This window comes from Theropithecus gelada, chromosome 19 (assembly GCF_003255815.1).
Source record: "Theropithecus gelada isolate Dixy chromosome 19, Tgel_1.0, whole genome shotgun sequence".
Classification (NCBI taxonomy): Eukaryota; Metazoa; Chordata; class Mammalia; order Primates; family Cercopithecidae; genus Theropithecus; species Theropithecus gelada.
In genome coordinates this window covers 15971574-15992809 of record NC_037687.1, presented here as the reverse complement: position 1 = coordinate 15992809, position 21236 = coordinate 15971574, and the positions used below count along the sequence as shown (strand labels likewise).

Below are 21236 nucleotides of genomic sequence, written 5' to 3'. Positions count from 1 at the left end.
CTCGAGCCTTTACGCAATGGGAGCATCGGTGGACACCCCCTTTCTTTTGGGAACAGGCCCTGCTTGGTCCTGCAGCTTGTGCGGGGCGGATCATAGGCGAGTATATCCAGTACTCTAGGCAAATCCCTTCCAGGTCAGAGGAGAAAACACAGCAAAAACCTCTATCCAAAGACACCGCCCTGCATAAATCGTGTGGGTGGCGGGTCACCCTGGAGTTGCTCCTCCCCTCCTGACCCAGTGAGATCCAGCAGGACCCAGGGGCCATGCCCCTACAGCAACTTGTCATTCTTCCGATGACCGTGAACGATGCTGGCTCTCCCAGAGCGGTCGTCGCAGTGAGAAACCGTCTCACCGCGCCAGCGTGGACAGGCAGGCCTTGCTGAGGGACCTTCATGCAGACACGCGTGTCTAATGAATAAATGCAGCCTTCCTGAGTCTCCTGGTTCAGGAGCCATCTAGCATTTTCCCTCCACCCCAGAAGGTGTGTCTCTTAAAGACCTGTAACTCTGACTTTGTTGGTGCCGATTGCAGATCCCTTTGGAACCTTAGATCCCTTCGGAAGTGGGTCCTTCAATAGTGCTGAAGGCTTTGCCGACTTCAGCCAGATGTCCAAGGTAAAGCCCTCCACGGAGCTCCCGCGCCTCTGCTAGTGTCTTTGTGCCTCTTGTCATGGTGTGGGCTGCCAGGCGTAATTGTTCATGTCACGTATGTATCTCCCCGGCACCTTTCAAATACAAGGTTAGGCCTGGAAAGCACCCATGGCTGTGATCCGATGCACTTCAGTCCCTCAGGGTGAGCCCTGACTCATCCCAGTGGCAAAGGTGCCCTGGGCTCCCCCGGCTCCCACTGGTGTCTCACGACCATCGGGTCTCAGATGGTGAAGTCATTGCCATGGCCAAGTAGAAACTCGAGAAGGCGTTGGGCACAGGCGTCTCAAGAGGGCCATGGGCAGCAGACTCGCAGGTGCAAGGCATCTGGGGAAAGCGGGCCAGCGAGTTTTCGGAGCTGCCCGTGTGACAGAACTTTCGAGGGGTGTTGAAAAGTGAGGGCCAGGCTCCGTGAATAAATGCAGACAGATCCACAGGTGAGGAATGAACTGTTGAAGGAGGACAGCAGCAAGACTCGTTACCAGACTGGACCCGTCTGCGTCCGGCCCTCACCACACGGTGACCTGAACTCACTGTGACTCTGGTCCCAGACAGCTGTAGGGCTTCTCCAGGGGCTGGCAGTGGGGCTGGAGCTAATCTTTAAGGTAGCATAGAGAATTCAACAGGGAACGTCCAGAATGGACAAGTCAAAAAATAACAATAGAAGCCCCTTACGACTGAGGTGCCTTCCAGAAGAAACTGCTGGAAAGTTGGAAATGGGGGCCATGGTGAGTGGGAAAGAGGCCGGGGCTGAGGCACTACTGTGCTTCCTTGTGAATTGTATATCTCCTGTTTGAGCCAGGAGCGTGTTTCTTTGGCAGGAATGAAGAAAAGCAGGTGAGGTGTGCCCCGTCCCTGACACCTGCATCCACTCTGTCCCTTCTTGGTAGCCCCCAGGCAGGGGTGGATGGGCTCTGTCCTCGGGGGGCTGCAGGGGCCTGCTTTCCTCACGCGTTCCACCTGCAGAGGCCCAGGCATCGTCCACGCTGCGGGAAGAGGCAGTGGCCACAAGCAGAACACAGCCCCCTTCCTAGAGCCCATGGCCCAGGTGGTAAGGGGTGGCCGGTGGGGGGGTCCCCTGGAGCAGCTGGGCCCAGTGTCTGTGGGTGCTGCTATCAGCCTGAAGGTGGTGAGGGGAGGGAGCCCCAGGAGTACCTGGAAGATGCATGCCCCAGGCATGAGGCCCCCTGGGGCTCCCCACCCCGCCGGCCCCATGCCCGGGTGCCCCAGGTGCCAGTGTGACTGGGCTGCCCCACGTTCACTCAGCTGGTGGAGCAAACAAGTCTCTGGGCATCTTGTGGTTGGTAGCGGTCGCAACTTGTGATCACAGAACACAGATTCCGAGAAGCACTTGAGATTCTGTTCAGGTTTTCAAAGACGCGTGTGTGAGTGCCCTGGCGACGCAGCAAATCCCACTTCTGACCGAGGCAGGGTGTGTGTTTATACAGATGAGCCTGGGCAGAGGGAGCCCAGAGGCCCTGGTGTGGCGCCCCTTCCTTCCAGCACACGGAGAAGGCCTCCATCCCTTACATGTCACGCTGTGACACGGTTTGGGACTGGCCAGGAGGGCACCAGGGGAAGGAGATTTAGGGGCCGCTGCACAGGCTCCTGGGCAGGCGGGAAACCATCTCCCGAAAGCAGAAAACGTTGGCCACACGGTGGCAGCAGTCCCTAAGGCAGGGGTCCTGGTCGTTTCTGGTTGTCGCATATGGACTCCTCTTCCTTTGGGAGGCTGGCTCTGGCTTCCTCCTCTCACTGTGAGTGGAGAGCGGGGAGCTAGCAGAACCTGGACTAGGGCCGGGGTCTAATGACCGCCCTCTGCCTGTCCTTGGGCCCTGAAACCAGGGGCTCTTCACACACATGCAGCTGTGATTTCAGAGCTGGTCTCACTTCCTATTGGCGGTGCCAGGCTAGGACAGAGTTGGACGGAGCTGTGGAAAATGGGTCTCCAATACTATCTTGTTTTGATTCCACCGTTCCGTCAGCTGCCTTCATGACACTTGTACAGCCGCATTCTGAGCTCAACCCTGACCTTGTAACTCGGTTTTTCCTTTTTGGTTACCTTTCTGTTTTTCAAGAACAACATTGTGGATATAAATAAAATGCTAAGGGAAATGAAAGTGGCAAGAAGGTGTTTTTTTTTTTTTTTAAAAAAAAACAAACCATCATCAACTTTTCCCCATCTGAGCAGGGCGGGGAGGCCCTTTTGTAAGTCCCTGAATTGAAGCACCTTACCTCTGTGTGGCTTTGCTGAGGAGAGTCACAGCCCTGAGTCTAATTCTAGAAGTTTCCTTTGGGAGGCTCTTCGGGCCTGCACTCTTAGTTGAGGCCCCACCCTCACCTGAAGAGATTTTTCTAGACAGTGTCAAACCTACGTGACATCAGCTCGCTTTAAAAACAGACTCCCCAAAGTATGTTTCCAGGGAGCATTTGAGAATAAAAACAAGAGTCCAACTTATTTCACCCTCCCCTGCCCTGAAAAAAAAAAAAAAAAAAAAGCCATCTGTGAAATATTGGGTTAGTCGTCAGCCCATTTTTAGCAACTTCTCAATCGTTTAAAGCTGTGCGTTGATGTTAGGGCTGCTGTTTAAAAATTCAGTCTTTTGTTTTGAAGCAGTTCTTCAACTGGTGAACTCAAACGTGTGTTTCTCTTAGAGCTGGTTTTCATAGTAGCTTTTTCTGTCTTCCTTTTATTTTAAGCACACTTCACTCTTGCCGAGCCCAGAGAGCCCCTGACAGCTTTACTGAAACCTTTCTAAAAATAGCAACTTTCCTTGAAGCCGCTGCCTGAGTAGGAAAGAGTTGAGTCCCCAAGGAGGCTTCTTGGGAAACTTGAAGTCATGAAAATTGGGATTCGGAAATGACGCGGGCGTTCTGGCGCTAGGAGTGATCTGATTCACTGTGGAGGCAGTGCCAGGCGTTTATTGGAAGCCTGTCGCCTCGCAAGTTGCTGATTGGCCTCGTGGGTTTAAACACACATGGGAGGCGCCAAGCCGGCTTGGCCCGAGGTGTCCCCAGTCAGCCTCGAGGGTCAGGCGGCTCTGATTTGAGTGTGTCACCAGGTCTTACAACTTTGGATGTCCAGGCTGAGTGTGGTTTTACTTGCCCAGGTCTTACTACATGACGCAGAGGGTGGAAAGGCTCACTGCAGCCACTGGGACCGAGGCTCCACTCCGAGTTTGGAGATGTGGCCCAGAAGCCAGCACACGTCTAGGGAGGACAAGGCCCGGCCGGTCACACCACTTCCCATCTAGACTTGCTCGCCTGCCCATCCCAGGCTGCGGGGGACTTGCATGGGCCCTAGGCCCAGGGATGTGTTCCGTGAATGGCAGAAGCACCCACAGACGAGCCAGTGTTCTTTCCCCGATTCTTACCCAAACAGCCGATCCTAAATGGCCCATTTTAAAGCTAAGCCGCAAGCCAACCCTGCCCCTCGTGTCTCGGACAGGCCTGGGGACAGGTGGGGCAGTAGGTGGGGCATTCCCAGATTCCAGTCGCGGCTTCGTACTTGGTGTGATCATTATCGTGTAGTCCATGTGCCAACTTTACCTAGTGCCAGTGGGTGGACGGATGCCTGTCACATGTCACCTCATTCCCTTCTTGCTGGAACCCTCCGAGCTCTGTCACTCTTGCCATTTTACAGATGAAGAAACCGAGGCACAGGGCGTTGAGTAGGTGGCAGGGTTGAGGTTCCAGCCTGGGCAGAACATTCTGCCCAGGATGAGGCCCTGGACCTACAACTGGGGTGGCCCTTGGCAGCTGAGGGCAGCGTCTGGAGGCCCCAGCCTGAGAGGCAGACGATGTGGCAGTCCCAGATCTGCTGCAGACCTGGACCTGCTGTGTGATTTGGGCAGGCTGCACCTCCTTTGTGTGCCTCAGTTTCCTTGTGTGTAAGGCAGAGGTGCTGACTGTGGGACCCCCTGCCAGGTAACTGGGCCTATTAGGTGAGAAGATCAGCACAGAGCGAGTGTCTCCTGCCTGGGCGGCTCCAGAGGGCGGCGTGAAGCCCAGGGAAGGGATCTGGCGGGGTCATCTGTGCAGGAGCCTTTGGGGCCCCTTCCCCTCCCTGAGGGCATCTGCCTCTGCCCTCGTCAGGGGGACCTGGAATGGGTAGGCTGCCTCTTAGAGGGGTCACCTCCCTGTTCTGTCTCTGATGTGGCTCTAACTGGGCTGAGCAGCCTCGACTCTAGGACTACACAAGGTCCAAGGCAGCCATGTCTGTGACAGGACGCGAGCGGCCCAGAAGGATGCATCTCTGTAACTAGATGCTAGAGGCCTAGATGACTGCATCTCTATAACTAGCTGCCAGAGACACAGGTGGCCACGTCTCTGACTAGACTCCAGAGGCCTAAATGCCATGTCTGTGCAACTAAATGCTAGAGACCTAGAGAGTTGCATCTGTGTGACTAGACACCTGAGCCTCAGATGGCTGCATTGGTGTGACTGGAAGCTAGAGCCTCAGATAGCTGCGTCAGTGTGGCAGGATGCTAGAGCCTTAGATGGCTGCATCTGTGTGACTAGACCCTGGAGCCTTAGACGGCCATGTTGGTGTGACTAGACACTAGAGCCTTAGATGGCCACGTTGGTATGACTGGACACTGCAGCCTTAGACAACCACATCAGTGTGACTAGTTGCTAGAGCCTTAGACCACCACATTGATGTGACTAGACACTAAAGCCTCAGACGGTCACGTTGGTGTGACTGGATGCTAGAGCCTCAGATGGTCACATCGATGTGGCTAGAGCCTTACATGGCCCCGTCTGTATGAATAGATGTTAGAGCCTTAGATGGCTGTGTTGGTGTGACTAGATGCTAGAGGCCTAGATGGCTGCCTTTGCATGACTAGGCACTGGAGACTTAGGTGGCCGCGTCTGTGTGACTAGATGCTAAAGCCTTAGACGGCCATGTCTGTGTGACTGTATGCTAGAGCCTTAGACGGCTGCATTGGTGTGACTAGATGCTGGAAGCCTAGATGGCTGCATCTACGTGACTAGACACTAGAGTCTTAGACAGCCATGTCTGTGTGACTACACGCTAGAGCCTTAAATGACCACGTCTATGTTTTAGATGCCAGAGCCTTAGGTGGCCACGTCTGTGTGGCTAGATGCTGGAGCCTTAGATGGCTGCATTGGTGTGACTAGACACTGGAGCCTTAGATGGCCACTTTGGTGTGACTAGATGCTGGAGCCTTAGATGGCCTTATCTGTGTTACTAGACGCTAGAGCCTTAGGCAGCCACACTGGTGTGACTAGATGCTGGAGCCTTAGACGCCTGCATTGGTGTGACTAGATGCTGGAGCCTTAGATGGCCATGTCTGTGTGACTAGATGCTGGAGCCTTCGATGGCCACATCTGTGTGACCAGATGCTGGAGCCTTGGACAGCTGCCTTGGTGTGACCAGATGCTGTAGCCTTAGATGGCCACGTCTGTGTGACTAGACACTGGAGCCTTAGACGGCTGCGTTGGTGTGACTAGACGCTGAAGGCCTGGATGGCTGTGTCAGCATAACTAGACACTGGACCCTTAGTCGGCTGCGTCGGTGTGACTAGACATTGGAGGCAGAGGCGGCCATACCTCTAGGACCGTGTGCTGGAGGTGGTGTTAGACCTTTTCCCCCACATCTGCGATCTGTTGCATCCGGATTCTCGAGGGAAATCCTGGGAGTGTGCCTTTGTGCTCTTGACCTGTTCTGTCTCTAGGCCTGCCCTGTTGGGGAGAAAGTTAAAGACCCCGGGCCCCTCCCTCCATCTCTGCCCCACTCTGATCTTTCTTTTCTATGCTCTTGGAGGAACACATGATTTTTTTTTTTTTTTTGAGATGGAGTCTCGCTCTGTCGCCCAGGCTGGAGTGCCGTGGCGGGATCTCGGCTCACTGCAAGCTCCGCCTCCCAGGTTCGCCCCATTCTCCTGCCTCAGCCTCTCGAGTTGCTGGGACTACAGGCACCCACCACCTCGCCCAGCTAATTTTTTGTATTTTTAGTGGAAATGGGGTTTCACCGTGTTAGCCAGGCTGGTCTCAATCTCCTGACCTTGTGATGCGCCTGCCTCGGCCTCCCAAGGTCCTGGGATTACAGGCGTGAACCACTGCGCCCAGCCAGGAACACATGACCATTTTTACCCCTATTTCTGCCCGTTCATTTTGTTTCCTGTCTCAATGTTATCTCTTTGTCCTATAATTTCCTAGTTATTTTGCATTTTTGTAACAATGTGTTTCCTCTGTTAGTAAAAATGTAGTTATTTTCTATTTTATTACACACTTAGTTATTTTCTGTTTTAGTAAGAGTGGTTCCTCATCCATCTTCTGCCCATAGAAAGTGATTTTCTCCCTCCTGGGACACCCCAGCCCCTTCCCTCACATGCCTGAGATGCGCCAGCCCTTCTGTGGCTGATGGAGACCCTGGCTCCCTTGTGCCGCACCGGCGCTCCAAGTGAGGGACAAGCATCCCTCCAGGTGGCAGCGCTTAATATCTGCTCATCACAGGCCTGGAGGCAGCAGGCGCCTGGAAGGGGACTATGCTTGCCCTCCAGGTGGGAGAGGCCTGGAAGCCTGTCTCTGTGGCTCAGTAAGCAGTGCGGGCATGGGTGGCAGGAAGTGGCCCCAGGGAGAGCCCTGGGAGAGCTCTGAGGGACGGAAGTGGGGTCCAGCCAGGCTCTGAGCAAGGAGAGGGGTTCCTGGCGGACGAGGTGAGCCGAGCTCCCCAGCAGGAGACCTGAGTGTGCAAAGCATGGAAACAGGAGGCTGAGTCAGCGGCTGGGGGTGCAGTGGGTTCTGGGGACTAAGGAGGCATTGTGAAGGGAGGGGTGACTTCAGAGGTGAGCCTGAAATTCAGGCGGCCGGGGCAGTGATAGAGTCCCTGCATACCTTAATGAGAGCTTGGAGCTTCCCCGTAGGAAGTGCCTACCCACCTACCTGCGAGACATTGCCACTTACCTGCCTCCCTGTCTACCACCCACCTGCCTCCCTGTCTCTACCTGCCTGCCCATCCATCCATCCATCCACCCACCCACCCACCCACCTGCCATTCATTCGTCCATTAATCCACATATATGTCTATCCATTCATCCAGCTACCATTCCATTCATCTACCTACCCACCATCCATTCATCTATCCAATTGTTATAACTGTCTCTGACTGTCTCACTCTTTATGCTGGAGGATGTGGTCCGATTTGGGTTTGAGGCAGCAGGTGTGGGGTGGAGGATGTGGATGGGTGTGATGGAGGCTGGCTGAGAGTCCAGGCCAGAGGTGGTCAGAGCCCAGTGGAGGCGGTGTGGGCGTGCTGACCAGTGGGGGTGGGCTGGGCATGTGAGGGTGCGCTCCCACCTCGGGTGCTTCGTGTGCAGCCCAGAGGCGTGGAGGAGGAAGGTCTGGTGCCAGCTGAACCAGCACCTGGAGCTGCCCGTCACTAACTGAAGGTAGTGACCACACCAGCCAGCTCAGTGGGGAGGCGGCACAGCAGGGCATGCGCCAAGCACCACAGCCAGCACAGAGGTGAGGGTGGGGCGTGTCTCTGAAATGTAAGCAGGAGGCCCAAGGGACCCTGTGTGCCAAGTCCTGGAGTCAGGAAAGAGCCAGTGTGCCCCTTGTGGCTGGGGATGCCCTTGGTGCTGGGAGCCCGTGGAGGGATGGGACTGCTCTCTGCTTATCACCCATAGGCCAGAGGGCCCCTGCTGTTGAGGGTGGAGGAAAGCACGGGGCTTGAGAGAGACCCCACGTCCGAGCAAGGTCGTGATGTGCAGTCCGGAGGGTAGGAGGCCTCGCCAGGGCCCTTGGAGCATGAGCGTCTGTTCAGTGGACATCCGTCACCTTTGTTTTAACAACTATTTTTGCCTCTCTTTCGTGTCCTCTCTTACAGCCCCCACCTTCTGGCCCTTTCACCTCCTCCTTGGGAGGGGCAGGATTCTCAGATGACCCCTTTAAAAGTAAACAGGACACTCCTGCTCTGCCTCCGAAGAAACCCGCTCCTCCACGGCCTAAACCGCCCAGCGGTCAGTAAGCTTTCTTCTCTCGCAGCCGCCGCCTGCCGGTGCAGGATGGCGGGGGACCAGGGCCCCCCTGCTCACCAGCCCAGAGTAGCAGCAGATGCCGCAGGACCCTGTGTGGGGAGCAAGAGGGTCCTCCCGGCCCAGCCGCCCAGGTCCACGCAAGCGCCATGTGTGCGTGGTGTGTGCCTCCCGCCTGCTGGCCCTCGCCCCGTCCTGTGGGCCCCTGGGCGTCTGGCTCTGTATTGGAGTGCACAAAGCCTTGGCCTTAGAGCCACCCTTGTGACTGGGGGCGCTTTGTGCAGCCTCTGCCCGAGCATGTCAGTGCCACCCCGACACCCCGGCTACACTTTAGGAGCCAGTCATGGCCGGCAGCCCTGTGGCCATTCCGGCCTCTTCTCTTCCATCCTTCTCCCCGTCTGTGCTCAAGGAGGACCTCTGGGGGGTGAGGGCAGCAGGAGTCACTTCTTGGTCCACTCCCTTCCCAGCTGCTTCAGGACTGAGAGTGGAGGGAGCGGGAAATTGTCCTTGGCGGCATCTGATGTGAGGAGGCAGGATGGCTCGGGGCTCCCTTCCGCCCCAGCTCGCCCAGGCATCTAGACGCATGGCTCTGAGGAGGGGGCTTCCTACAGGCCCTGCCCCTCTTCCCCATGGCCGGTGCTACCAATGTCTCCTAACCTTGGCCCTCAAGGATCCCCTGAAGATTCTGAAGCCCTTTAACTCAACCTGGAATTTCTCTCATGTGATAGAGGTAGGCTGGCGGCCAGTTGACCAGACTCTCAAACAAAAAGCTGTTGCTTCAAGTGGCAGAAGGAGTCGCTGCAGCTCCCTGATCCATTTATCTACCCGGTCATTGCCTATTCCGTCTGTGCCCCGGTCTGGGATGCCTCCCATTCTCTAGCCTCCAGGCAGTGTTCCCCACACTGTCGAATTGTGGGCAGCCACAGGAGACCCACACACTCCCAGGATCATGCCTTCTGTTACCCGTCTTCCCTGGACAGGGTGGCCCCCGAACCCTTTCCATCAGCTCCATCGAGGGAAGCAGTGCTCACCCTCCTGCCTGCACTTGCCCCTCCCCTGGAATCCGCCACTGGCCTCACTTTGCAGCCCCGGTGTCATTGCAGGTCCTGGAATGGACCTAGCAGGCTCCGCGTGCCCCCAGCTCACTAGTTACGAGTGACTCTCGGTCCTGCACATGGGCCACCTGTCAGTAGAGGTGAACATAGGGGAAGTTATTTCTGGAACACCGGCTCTCTCCTCCTGTCCCCTGGGCTGGCCATGGCCTTCTCTCAGGAGGATGGGGACCCAGCCTGCAGTGCCCAGGTTGGCTTTCTTGTGGATGAGTCAGGAGAAAAAGTATGACCAAGTATGGGCTGTGTGGATTTAGAGCAGATTTTCTGTGAACTGTTGAGCAGATACAGATGGGTAAAGAGATCATTTCTGTAAGCCACACATCAAAGACATTTACCATCAAGAGGAGGAAAAACAAAACAACAAAGGGACTCCCTTCCATCTGCAAGAGGCCGCCTGTACCTTACACAGAGGCAGTGGCTCTTCAGGGATCCTTGCTGGCCTCCTGATGGAATGGCAGTGGGCCTCTTCACTTGCCTAAAAGATGGGAGCAGAAGCACACATGTACACACACATATATGCATAATCACAATGCATGCACACAGCTGGCACACACGCATGTGCACATTCCCACGTGCGGCCATGTATTAATGCATATATGTGTATGCACACATGTACACTCTTGCATGCACTTGTGTACCCCGTGTACACACACATCCTCCACGCCTGCAGACACATGCATGCATGCACCTGTTTGCATGTGAACACACATGCATACAGGTGAACATGCCTTCACACACATACTGCGTCACATGAGTATTCTCGCATGTGCCTGCATGTATGCATATGCATACACGCACGCACTCTCCCATGCACCCCCTCCATGCACACTCTCCATGCTTATATGCATCTGCGGACATGTGTGCATATTCACTTGTGAACACACACACGCATTCGCAGAGATGAGCAGCACGCACTCACATACTGCATTGTGCATGCCTGCACACACACGTGCTCTCATAGATAACAGCTGGGCGTGAGCACCCTCCATGCTTAGATATGTGCATGCATTCATTGAGACATGCACATATTCACATGTGAACACATACATGCATACAGGTAAGCAGTACACAGATGGTGAGCAGTACACAGATATTGCATCATGCATGCATGCAAATGTGCACACGCATGCGCACTCTTTGTGCTTACACACATGTACACACATTTGCATATATGTGCATGTATTCTCATATGGGTGCACACACTTGCCGAGCAGTGCCGTATTTGATGGGCCCTGAGGAGGAGCCATCCCACTCAACAGCTCACAGGTGCAAAGCTTCATTTTCAGTGTTTCATGGAAACCGCCACCCCCGCCTCCCCACGTACCTAAACCCAGCGCTGGGTCTGCCTTTGAACTTTCCCTCAGTTGTCACCTCCCATTGTGTCTCCCCTGCAAGCCTACCCACCCCACCTTGGCTTCTGCTCTTAGTGTGCTGTGGGCTTCGAAAGCAGAAAAGAATGCTTGTTAAAAGTAGAACGTTTGATACCAGGGGTTTGGGTGATTTCCTTGGGCCAGTTTCAGGGTTGAGGCTTTTTAGGGAGCTGTTGCACAATTTGAGACCCAGGGGGTCCTGGGCTCCTTGGCTAGTGGCGCAGGCCACTGCATCTTTGTTCTGCTGTGGTCGATGGTTGCTGTGCCCCTCGGCGTTCTGCAGAGATCTTTATTAACTTCGACGGGCCCTTAGGAAGCGCCTGCACAGTTCTTATCGCACTAGGTCCCAGCAAGACCCGTGAGAGAGACAGGCCAGGCCATGCCCATTTCCTGGAAGAGGAAAGGGAGGGGGGAGGTCATGGGGGCTCCCTAAGGTCACGCAGCAAGGTGGCAGCAGGGCCAGGTCTACACCCAGTGACCTGCCTCCTGCCCCAAGATAGGAGTAACGAGAACCAAGCCATGAGCTTCAGAACATTCTCTAAAACAGCAAATGCATGCGCAGCATTTTAAGTCCGGAGCAACTGCAGATCTGTGTGGAGGCTTAAATATTTCTCATTTGATTCTTTTACCCAGAAGCAATGGCTGAACAGAAAAATTCTGCATTGTACACGCTGCTGGGTGGTAGGTACAGACCGTGTGGTGGTTGCCGTTTGAGCTTGCAGCATTATTTGTGCTGTGATTCCGTACTAACCTCTAACAATCAGAACACCGAACACCACAGATGACCCACTGGTTGACCTTTTGATGAGTCATATGTTGGGGAGAAGTGTTTGGCTCTTTGGGGGATTGCGAAGGAAGCTGCTCGCCCTACCCTGGCTCTCTGGTCAAGGGAATCGGAGCCCAGCTCTGCACAATTCCCTTCCCGGTTCCTGGCCACACAGCACAGACCCACGTGCAGCCCAGGAGGCCTCTCTGGTTGTGGGCAAGAGCAGTCAGCAAATGAGTGTCGAGTGAAGTCGTGCTCAGAAAGTTTGCCAGGAACACACAAGGCAGATCTCTTGTTTTCTTGGCTTTAAGACAGGAGATAGTGAATGTAGTCTGTGATTTTCTTTTTTTTTTAAGAAAGCATAAAGTCCAACATTTTCAAACTGCTGGACTTCATGTTTTCTTTAAAAAAAAACAAACAAAAAAAACACCTTTCTGCCTTTCTTGCTACCCCAGCCTTTTTCTGCTCAGGGAGACCACACGGCCAGCACACAATGATGGCCACCTGCCCCTGGTCACTCCGGGGCTTCCCAGATGCTATGGCTTTGCGTAAGATGCATGGGTCCCAGCATGGCTGAGTGAGGAGGAAGGTGAGATGGGAGCCCCTGTGGGCCTGGCGGTTAAGCCGTGAGCTGGTGGAGACAGACGGACTGACAGAAAGACTGAAGGACCCATAGACTGTCCAGCGAGCAGTCTTAAACATCATGCACACAGCGTGACACCTACACTCATGAAAATCACAGTGAAGGAACAAGCTTTTCTGTCATCTCTCCGCCTGGCAAATGGAACATGTCTGATGTCCCATGCTCTCATCCAGGGTTTGTCCGTCTCAGGGCACCCAGAGGTTTCTAGAGCCCTGCTAGGCCTCTGTACCAGGAAATGGCTGACGTGTGAGGCCAGGACAGGAGAACTGAGGCCGCTTCCTTCTGTCCTCTGGGCGGCCAGTCCTGCTAGAATCCAGCGGACTGCTTGATCAGGCTGGTTTCTGGACATTGGAGGAAAGGGAGGCCCCAGGTGGGTCACTTAACCTCCCTGAGCCCCAGTTTTCCTGCCCGACCATGGGATCCACTCAGGCCTAGCAGGTGGGTGTGTGGGTGAAGCACCTTGCATGGTGATGTGCCGTGTGTGGTCTGTAGCCCCCATCCCCACCCTGGAGCACAGGGACCGGGACACAAGCTTTTGCCATGGGCACCTTTTCCAGGAGAGACAGGCTGGGCAGCTGAGGTAGCTGCACACATTCCGGGAGTTGTTAATGGGGCCCTTTTCTCCCTGTGAGGTCACAGTTTAGTGGAAATCTTTTCCGTTAAAAAAAATCAGCGTGCAGGGAGTTGAACGTCAAAGAGGGCTCCAGGGTCCTCTGTGGGTCATTGCTCATACAGGACCAAATGTGAGTTTGGGTCTGAGTCACGTGTGGCTTTTGGTGCTGTCTCTTGTGTTCTAGAGGCTGCAGTTTTCAAATTCCGTGGGAACTGCTTTTTAAATTTTGTTGAAAGCTCAGTTGTGGTGAAATTGACATTTGGTGTGGCCGACATGTGGTGTGGGTGCACAGGCAGACAGATGTTGACCCGGACAGTCACAGGTGGACCCCTCCACCTGGGAACCTGCAGAGGTTCCTCAAGGGAGAGTTCCGGTCACAGCATACACCTGAGTAGCTCACAGTTGGCCATCTGCTCTCAAGGCCACATACTCAGTTCTGTCTCGATCTAAGCCAGAAAGCATACTCTGGGGGACCACCAAGGGCCATCCCTTGCGGCATGCATGGAGCTTTGGTGTGGGCACTTAAGTTCTCCTTGTCTGGAGGTCTTTTTTAGAAAGGTATATCAAGGTATTAAATAACCAGCAGCTGTCTGTTTTGGGCAGAAGAAACTGGTTTCTTTCAGGCAGATGCAGCACAGACCCGGCAGGCCGCCGAAACCTGTCAGTTAGAGTTAGGTTAAAGTTAGCCATGGCACACACCTCCCCCAGGTAAACAATGGTGTATTTTCTGCAACGGACCGGAGATCAAGATCAGTCAGAGCTCACCGCTGAAGAGTTTCTAGGTAAAAGTTGTTGATTTGCAAAGAGAGAAACAGATTTTTTTTTTTTAAGTGCAGGAAACGGCTGTGTGGGTGTCAGTGATTGGGCCTCAGCCCCGCTGCGATAGTGGGATCCTGCGACCGGCCCCACCCTTGCCACTTCCTGCCAGCGCAGCCCTGCGTTGCGGTTCCTGCCTGTAGCGCCCGGTGACACCAGCCAGTGCACTTCCACCGCTAACCAGCCAGTCACCTTTAACCTCTCCCAAATTTAATGATCATTTTATTACTGCTAATGACCTTTTCACCTCCTAAACAAAGCCACATAGGTGATAGTGATGAGCATGATGTCTTTTCACCCCCTCCCCACAATTGCACTAACGAACAGCTTTTACCTAAGTGACATGAGATCCAGTTTAACCAGTGGCTGTCCTGTTTGATTCGAACAGCTGTCTCACCAAAAGAAGACAAAAGTCATTCTTCCCCTTGCAAAACAAGCCCCTCCCGTACCTGTGTGTGGCGTCCACCCAGGGTGGCCGTGGGTTCTTGACCTCCCTGTGGGGAGTGCCACACAGGATGCAGCCACCGAGGTAGCCCTGAGGTCCTAAGTGCTGCCAGCTCTCCCGCTCCTCTGAAACGCCAGGCCAACATCGAAACCAGGGCTCAGTGACCTCTCCCCGTCATGTGCCCATGTGGGTCCCAAAACCTTTTGTTGATTGCACAAGATCCACTTTAAAAATGGCATTTCCATTTGAACCCTGCGGTTAGCACCTCAGCCTTGAACTTAACTACTTTAATTCCGTTCCCACGATGATCTCAGAGAGATAATCCGGTGGGTACATGTGAAGTTCTACAATGGGACAAGTGGTTCCACCATCTCAAGGGGCCTGGAAAATTCTGGCACTTGCCTGCCAGCCAGGATGGGGAGGGGGTCCCAAGGAGCCTAAAACGACCAACCAGGCGGAGTCCCTCTTTCCTGCCCACGCCCCCATCCCCCAGCACTGCTGTGGTCAAGGAAGCTTCGGAGCTTCCGTCTGAGCCCTCTGGAAAGTCTGTCCTAGGGCTGGGTGAGACCCGCTGACAGTGCCAAGGAACGGTCCCATTCTAAGAGGGAGGAATGTCAGCCTTGTATGTTTAAACTGACTGCAGGCAGATTGCCGTTTGCAGCACTTTCTGTTCTGTAAAGACCACTGAGTTTGAAAATAGAAGCATTTGCCTACCTGGGCACACTGTACCCAGAGGCGGATCCAGGGAGTGTTGTGTGACTTGATTATCATCTGGCGTTCAGTGGGGTGCAAATGCTGGGGCCTGGGGGGCTGTGGGGTGGGGTGCAGGCCTAGAGGGGCTGGGCTGTCCCACCCCAGCATCTGAGTATAGGTGTGAACAGACGGGAGCTGTCGCCCTGGGGACATCGGGTATACCTGCCTCCAGGACACCTCAACCCCTTGCTTGGCGGAGGCTCCACCTGAGGGAGGTGAGGGCCGGGGCAGATGCCTCAGAAGGGGGCTCTGGTTGCAGCTCTGGACACTGCCTCCCTGCTTTTCTGGCGGGGTGAAAATGGCCCCTCATCTTTCATCTCTCCCATTCAAAGCCCCAAGTCAGCACCCCTCGCCTGCCACTGCTAACTGCAAAATAGCATATGCACTCAGGCAACGGGGGATCTGGCCATAAAGAGCAAAAGTGGCAGCCCCTCTCCAGACCTGATGCCTTCCCAAGTGTCCCCCACCATGGGAACTCCTCGTGGGCTCTGCACCTCAATTCCTCCCCTCCCAGGGGCTCTTTTGGGTCCTTCCATGCACGACCCCTAACCAGCTCTCAGACTCGCTGCACGGCGCTCAGGGATCTTATTACATGTGGGCAAGGCGCCCTCCCACCCTTTGCAGAGGTGGCATCTGTGACATTGGCAGTCTCCGTAGGGAGGAACAAAGCTGGGCTCGCTTGCTCCGTCAGGGCTCCCCGTGCCTGGCTCATGCATAGATAGCATCTCTCCCTGGAAATCCCCCCAGAGGATGGGGCTGACACCCAGGGGTATTCACGCAGGTTATGTCAAAGGTGTCCGCCAGAGAGCAAATGCGATTTTTCAAATAAGGCAGAATTGTGACACCTGCCAGTCTGTATTATTTTTGTCACAAAGACTGGCTTGTGATTTGTAAATTCATTTCCAAATCACATACCGCACCCTACACACACACACACACGTGTGCACACGCACACCCTTTTTTTCTTCCAGGGCTGGAGCAACCCTTGCCTGGAAGGTTTTATGTAAATGTCATGGGAGCCTTTTGTGGTAACCTCTAGAAAATTGTTATTTCTCACTTCAAATGATATTTGCCTTTTGAGGACCCCAAAGCACGGCACCTTCTCCCCCATTTCTTCTTCTTTTAATGGCAAGATGAGGCCGCAGCCGTCGGGTTCAACAGCCCCCTGCCCACCTCACACACCTCACAGGGCAGGAAAACACACCGGCCACCAGTGGCTCGTAGTAAATATTTGTTCAGCTTTTCTCAACAGTTCAGAACCAAACCTCATCCTGTTCCCTTCAATGCATGAAGCAGATTTTCTCAAAATTTGGTAAATATTTTTAGTGGAAAATCTCAACGCTGCGATCGCAGGGACCTCAGATTCTTATCTCCCAGGGCTGTGCTGCTTGACACAGCTTTGATCTAAGGCAGAGCGCGCGCGGGGCTGGCGCCTGCAGGACTCCCAGCCTGCGGGTCCCTTATGTAGTCCCGTGTGTTATATTGTAAAAAACGAACTCCCCTCATGCGTCTTAGATGGGAGCCAGAGGAAGACGTTGACGTGTGTTAGGGAAAAGCACTCTTTTTCAAGACAAGTCCCCAGCAGTGATGAGTTTTAGAACCTATACTGTTTTCTCTCTTTCTCCCCTCTCCCTGTAGCTTTTCTTCTGGCAGGGTGGGGAGGGAGGAATAAGACATATCAGTGGCCTTGGATGAGCTCTGCTGGGGTGGTGCCCCAGCTGGGCCACTGCTCTCCTATGCAGTGTGACTCAGAAGCCTGGCAGTTGTATGGGCTTCTGTGTTGTGTAGGATGAATGACAGTTGTGGTTGTGTGGGATCACCGGTTGTGTAGGGTGAATGACAGTTGCGTAGGTGTCTGTGTTGTGTAGGGTGAATGATGGTTTTGTGGGATCACCTGTTGTGTGGAATGAATGACAGTTGTGTGGGTGTGCCTGTTGTGCAGGATGAACGAGAGATGTGTGGGATCACCTGTTGCGTAGGGTGAATGACAGTTGTGTGGGTGTCTTGTGTTCTGCAGGATGAATGACAATTGTGTGGGCATCCTCTGTTGTATAGGATGAATGGGTGTTGTGTGAGTGTCCATATTGTGCAGGATGAATGACAGTTGTGTGGCCATTTCCTGTTGTGTAGGATCAATGATGCTTGTGGGTGTGTGTCCCGTGTTGTGTAGGATCAATGATGCTTGTGTGTGTGTGTCCCCTGTTGTGTAGGATCAGTGATGCTTGTGGCTGTGTGTCCCCGGTTGTGTAGGATCAATGATGGTTGTGTGTATGTGTCCACTGTTGTGTAGGATCAGTGATGGTTGTGTGTGTGTGTCCCGTCGTGTAGGATAAATGATGCTTTTGTGTGTGTGTTCACTGTTGTGTAGGATGAGTGACAGTTGTGTGATGGTTCTGTGTTGTATAGGATAGCAGCGAAGGTGGGCAGCTGCCCGGACCACAAACACTTGTTTTGTATTTTTTTGTTTTCTTTTGTTTTGTATTTATCTCTCATCCACAGAACTGCCTTTTCCAAGTGCAGCACTGTATAAATAGAACCTAGCCAGGATCAAACACATACACACACTCTCTCTCTCTCTCACATGTTTATTTCTAATATTTTTATTAATCAGATTGATTAAGACCCTACCTCACACAAGCCTTTTATTCTCCTCCTAAGCAAAAAATTTAAACCAAGGGAATTTCCTTTTCAAGATTTTTATAGCATTTGCCGTTTTTAGGGTTTGCAATTGTATATTTCTGTTCAATTGGTTTTTTTATTTTTTGTTTTTTGTGTTTTTTTTTTCTTTTTTTTTTTTGCACCCAGCTCTTGAGGATGCTTTTAAGCGGAGGGCTTCCTGCAAAGCAAGATAGAAAAGTCAGAACCCCGAAAAACTTTGCTGACCAAGAACACTAGTGCAGCAGAGCCAGCCCATCACGGCCCTGATCCCGGGTGCTAGGGACGTGTGCAACCTCGAGAAGAAGCTTGAGAAATAGCAGAAATAGGAGAATTAAAGAAATTTCTATCAGGGTGGAGCCGGCCACCAAGTTTTTTTTTTTGTTTTTTTTTTTTTAACAGCACACACTGTGGTAAACCATTTGGTTCATATTGTTTTTGCTAAAGTCAGTCCTGTGTGTGGTTTCGGTACACCGCTTGGGTAACTGTTGAAACTGCTGTGGTTTGAAAATAAGTTCTATTTTGCCTTTTCTTCAATCTTGTATCCCTTGCCCCCTGTTAATGAAGTCTCCCTGCGGTAGGCAGTCAGCACACCCACGAGGGTCTTTAATTTCATTTGTCTTGATTCACTGCCGTCTGCTGTGGGCCCCGGTAGTTCCCGCCGCAAATATCTAGGAATGATGGCATCAAACCGGGTGCCAGGATGATGCCTAATACCCGGTTTAATGCCATCATTCCCAGATGTTTCTATACCAACTTTTCTGGGTTTTGTTTTCAGGATTTCCGTCCCCTTTTCTGAAATGCACATCAGTAAAGCTGTCTCCTTACTCATGTTTTCTGGAGCCATGAAAAAGTATAAAACCCTGCCGTGGGTGCGCGTTGCAGCTTTTGCTTTAGGGACTAGAGGCACATTAAAGTTACTTTGTCACGTTTGAGATAAGCTACACCTCAGAAAATCGGAAAAAACGATTAAGGAGTTAGCAGAAGTGGTTACATAAAAAGCAGGAACTAGACCTAGAAGGTTTGAAAAATACAGCTGCTAAAAATAAATCACTGAGCAAAAGTGGGAAGTTTTGGGCTGAGGGCCGTGGCCCTGCAGTGATGCTGGGGGCTTTAATTGCACAAAGCCTCTGGTCATCAGCAAGGTCAAGAGCTGGACCGGGCACTCGGCCGACCTCACACATGTCAGGTCCAAAATCGCCTCTTTGCCAAAGCACAAACACTAACAACTGAGAAAAAAACGGTTGTTGTTTTTCTTTTTCCTTCTGAAAACAAGAGGCCAGCAGTTGATATGCCCTGGTTTCGTATTACCATAGTCATGATTTCTAAATAACAACGGTTTCGGCAACAGAGCAAAACCAGGCATAGGCAGTTCTTGGTGTGAACGAAGCTTTTCATCTCCGATCATCTCTGCGCATCAGAAACCTCAGCTTGAAATGGTAGCGGGCAGAATTCTTAACCACTCCTCCCAAAAACCAATCTCTTTTTTAAACCCCCCAAACCAAGGGAGGCAGATCTTCATTGAAAAGAAGAAGAAAAGCAGCTCAGAAATGACTGATTTATTTGAACCTTCGGTACCGTGGCGGTTGTTCTTGGGGGCCTGGCTGGGGCGTCCTCCCTTTACACCCCTCTCCAGATACTTGCAGATCTGCCTCAGATCATCATTCCCTGCAGGAACGGCTTCGAGAAATCAAGCAGTGTCCATCCTGGACTTGCTGCCCGTCCCAGGGGGCTGCACCGTGTCCTGGGACTTTGAGCTTCTCCCCTGGAAACACTTCCTGTTTCCTCTGCTAGAATCTTGCGATTTGATCCATATCACATAGGTATTCGAGGACAAATAAATAGGCAAGCCGGCACAGTAACATCGCTGTTTCCTGCAAACCAGGAAGGCCAGATGCCTTTATTCCCTTCTTGCTCCCCAGGGTGTTGCTCCAAAGGGCCCAAGGTCCCTGGAGACCTGTGGAATCTGTAACAGGTGGCACCTGGTTCACTAGGACCTCCTGAAGCCCACTGTGGCGAGCCCTGGGCTGGAGGGCACCAGGGACATGGGGCAGTATTGGCTGGCATTTGTATGAGTATGCTGGGCCCGCTATTCACAGAGCTGACCCTCGGCCATGCCAGAGGCCAGTGCCACAGGAAGCAGACAGAGTGGTGAGGGGCCCTGGCATGGGGGGGCTTTCCCGTGGAGGGAGAGGCTGGGCAGAGGCAGGCAGGGGCTCCAGAGACTGGCTGAGGTCACTGTCTCTCCCCGCTGCAAACCCACAGGCTCTAGGGTGCAGGACACTGTCACATTGTCCCCCAGGGCGCCCCTGCCCGTGGCTTTGGTGGCTGCCTGCTCACACTTGCTCTGTCTCAGCCTAAACAGTGGACATGGATTGTCCCGCAGTTCTAGAGGCTCAAAGTCCAAGATCAAGGCGCCAGTGCTGTTGGTTTCTTCTGAGGCTTCCCCTTGGCCTGGCGCATTGTCACATGGCTGTTTCTGTGCATAGATCTGTGTCCTAAACTCTTTCAGTGAGGACAGTCATTGACCCTCTGACTTCATTTTAACTCAGTTATCCCTTTAAATATGCTATCTTCAAATACGGTCATATTCTAAGGCACAAGGGTTAGGACTTGAACATATGAACAGTTGTTGGGGGGACACAGCCCTTTGCTTGGATTAAGAAACAGGCTGACAGCAGCCGGTGCCAGGCTGAAGGGGGTGGCCACCATGCCCCCACCGTCTTCCAGGGCCACTCCTAGCCCCAGGGCTGGGCTGCAGAGCTGAACACAGGCCTGATGGGGAAGGGGCTGCCATTTCTTCCCTGAGAAGGCCCCCACCTGTGATGGATTCCGGGTGGGAGTGCCTTCCAGGCGGAGGGACAAGGCATAGCCGGGAAAGAAGCCCTGGGTTTGGGGGTTCCTGGGGAAGGAGGTGCCACCTGGACGAGACTGGGGTGTCATTCCCAAGTGGGGGAAGCCCTCAGGCAGTCTGGGCAGGGTGCTGGGGCCTACCTGTGTTAAGAGCCCACTTTGCTGGGTGGGTTTGGCTCACAGGGAAGGGAGCCAAGCTGGTGGGTAGCCAATAGGGAGACGAGGCTTCTAGGGACGGGAGGGTGGAGGTGAGGGGCCCTCGCCCACCCTCCATCCTGCTCAGGAGCCCCCTCTGCTCCAGTGGACAGCCTGGGGTTCACAGGAGCCTGCGCAGGCCTCACTTGATCACCTCCAGCCAGAGCTGCCTGCCCCTCCCTTGGGCCTTAGGAGAGGGAAGGGGGCAACTCCTGGAGACCCTGCAGCGAGGCCTTGGCTTCCCATTGGCTCATGCCTGGGACCAGGAGTGGCCCTGCATGGGAGGCGGTCTCGAGGTGGGGGTGTGAGGCAGTTCCTCAAGGCCAGTGGAACCAGCCCGGGGGCTGCGGGCTGGGCCAGATCAC

General features: G+C 53.6%; 1 protein-coding gene across 4 annotated transcripts in view; it reads left to right on the top strand.

Annotated features, from left to right (window-relative positions):
* Positions 1 to 21236, top strand: part of EPS15L1 (epidermal growth factor receptor pathway substrate 15 like 1) — a 119778-nt gene that overhangs the window by 89024 nt on the left and 9518 nt on the right. For 3 of the 4 annotated variants that reach the window (XR_003116882.1, XM_025367456.1, XM_025367455.1), the window contains exon 21: positions 532 to 614. Coding sequence is in view for 3 of the 4 variants with exons in the window: in XM_025367456.1 (XP_025223241.1) it covers positions 532 to 614 (83 nt within the window). In the remaining variant the exon portion in view is untranslated. Of the gene's footprint in view, positions 1 to 531; positions 615 to 8502; positions 8636 to 21236 lie in introns of all 4 variants that reach the window. The other variant, XM_025367454.1, reaches the window with a different exon arrangement.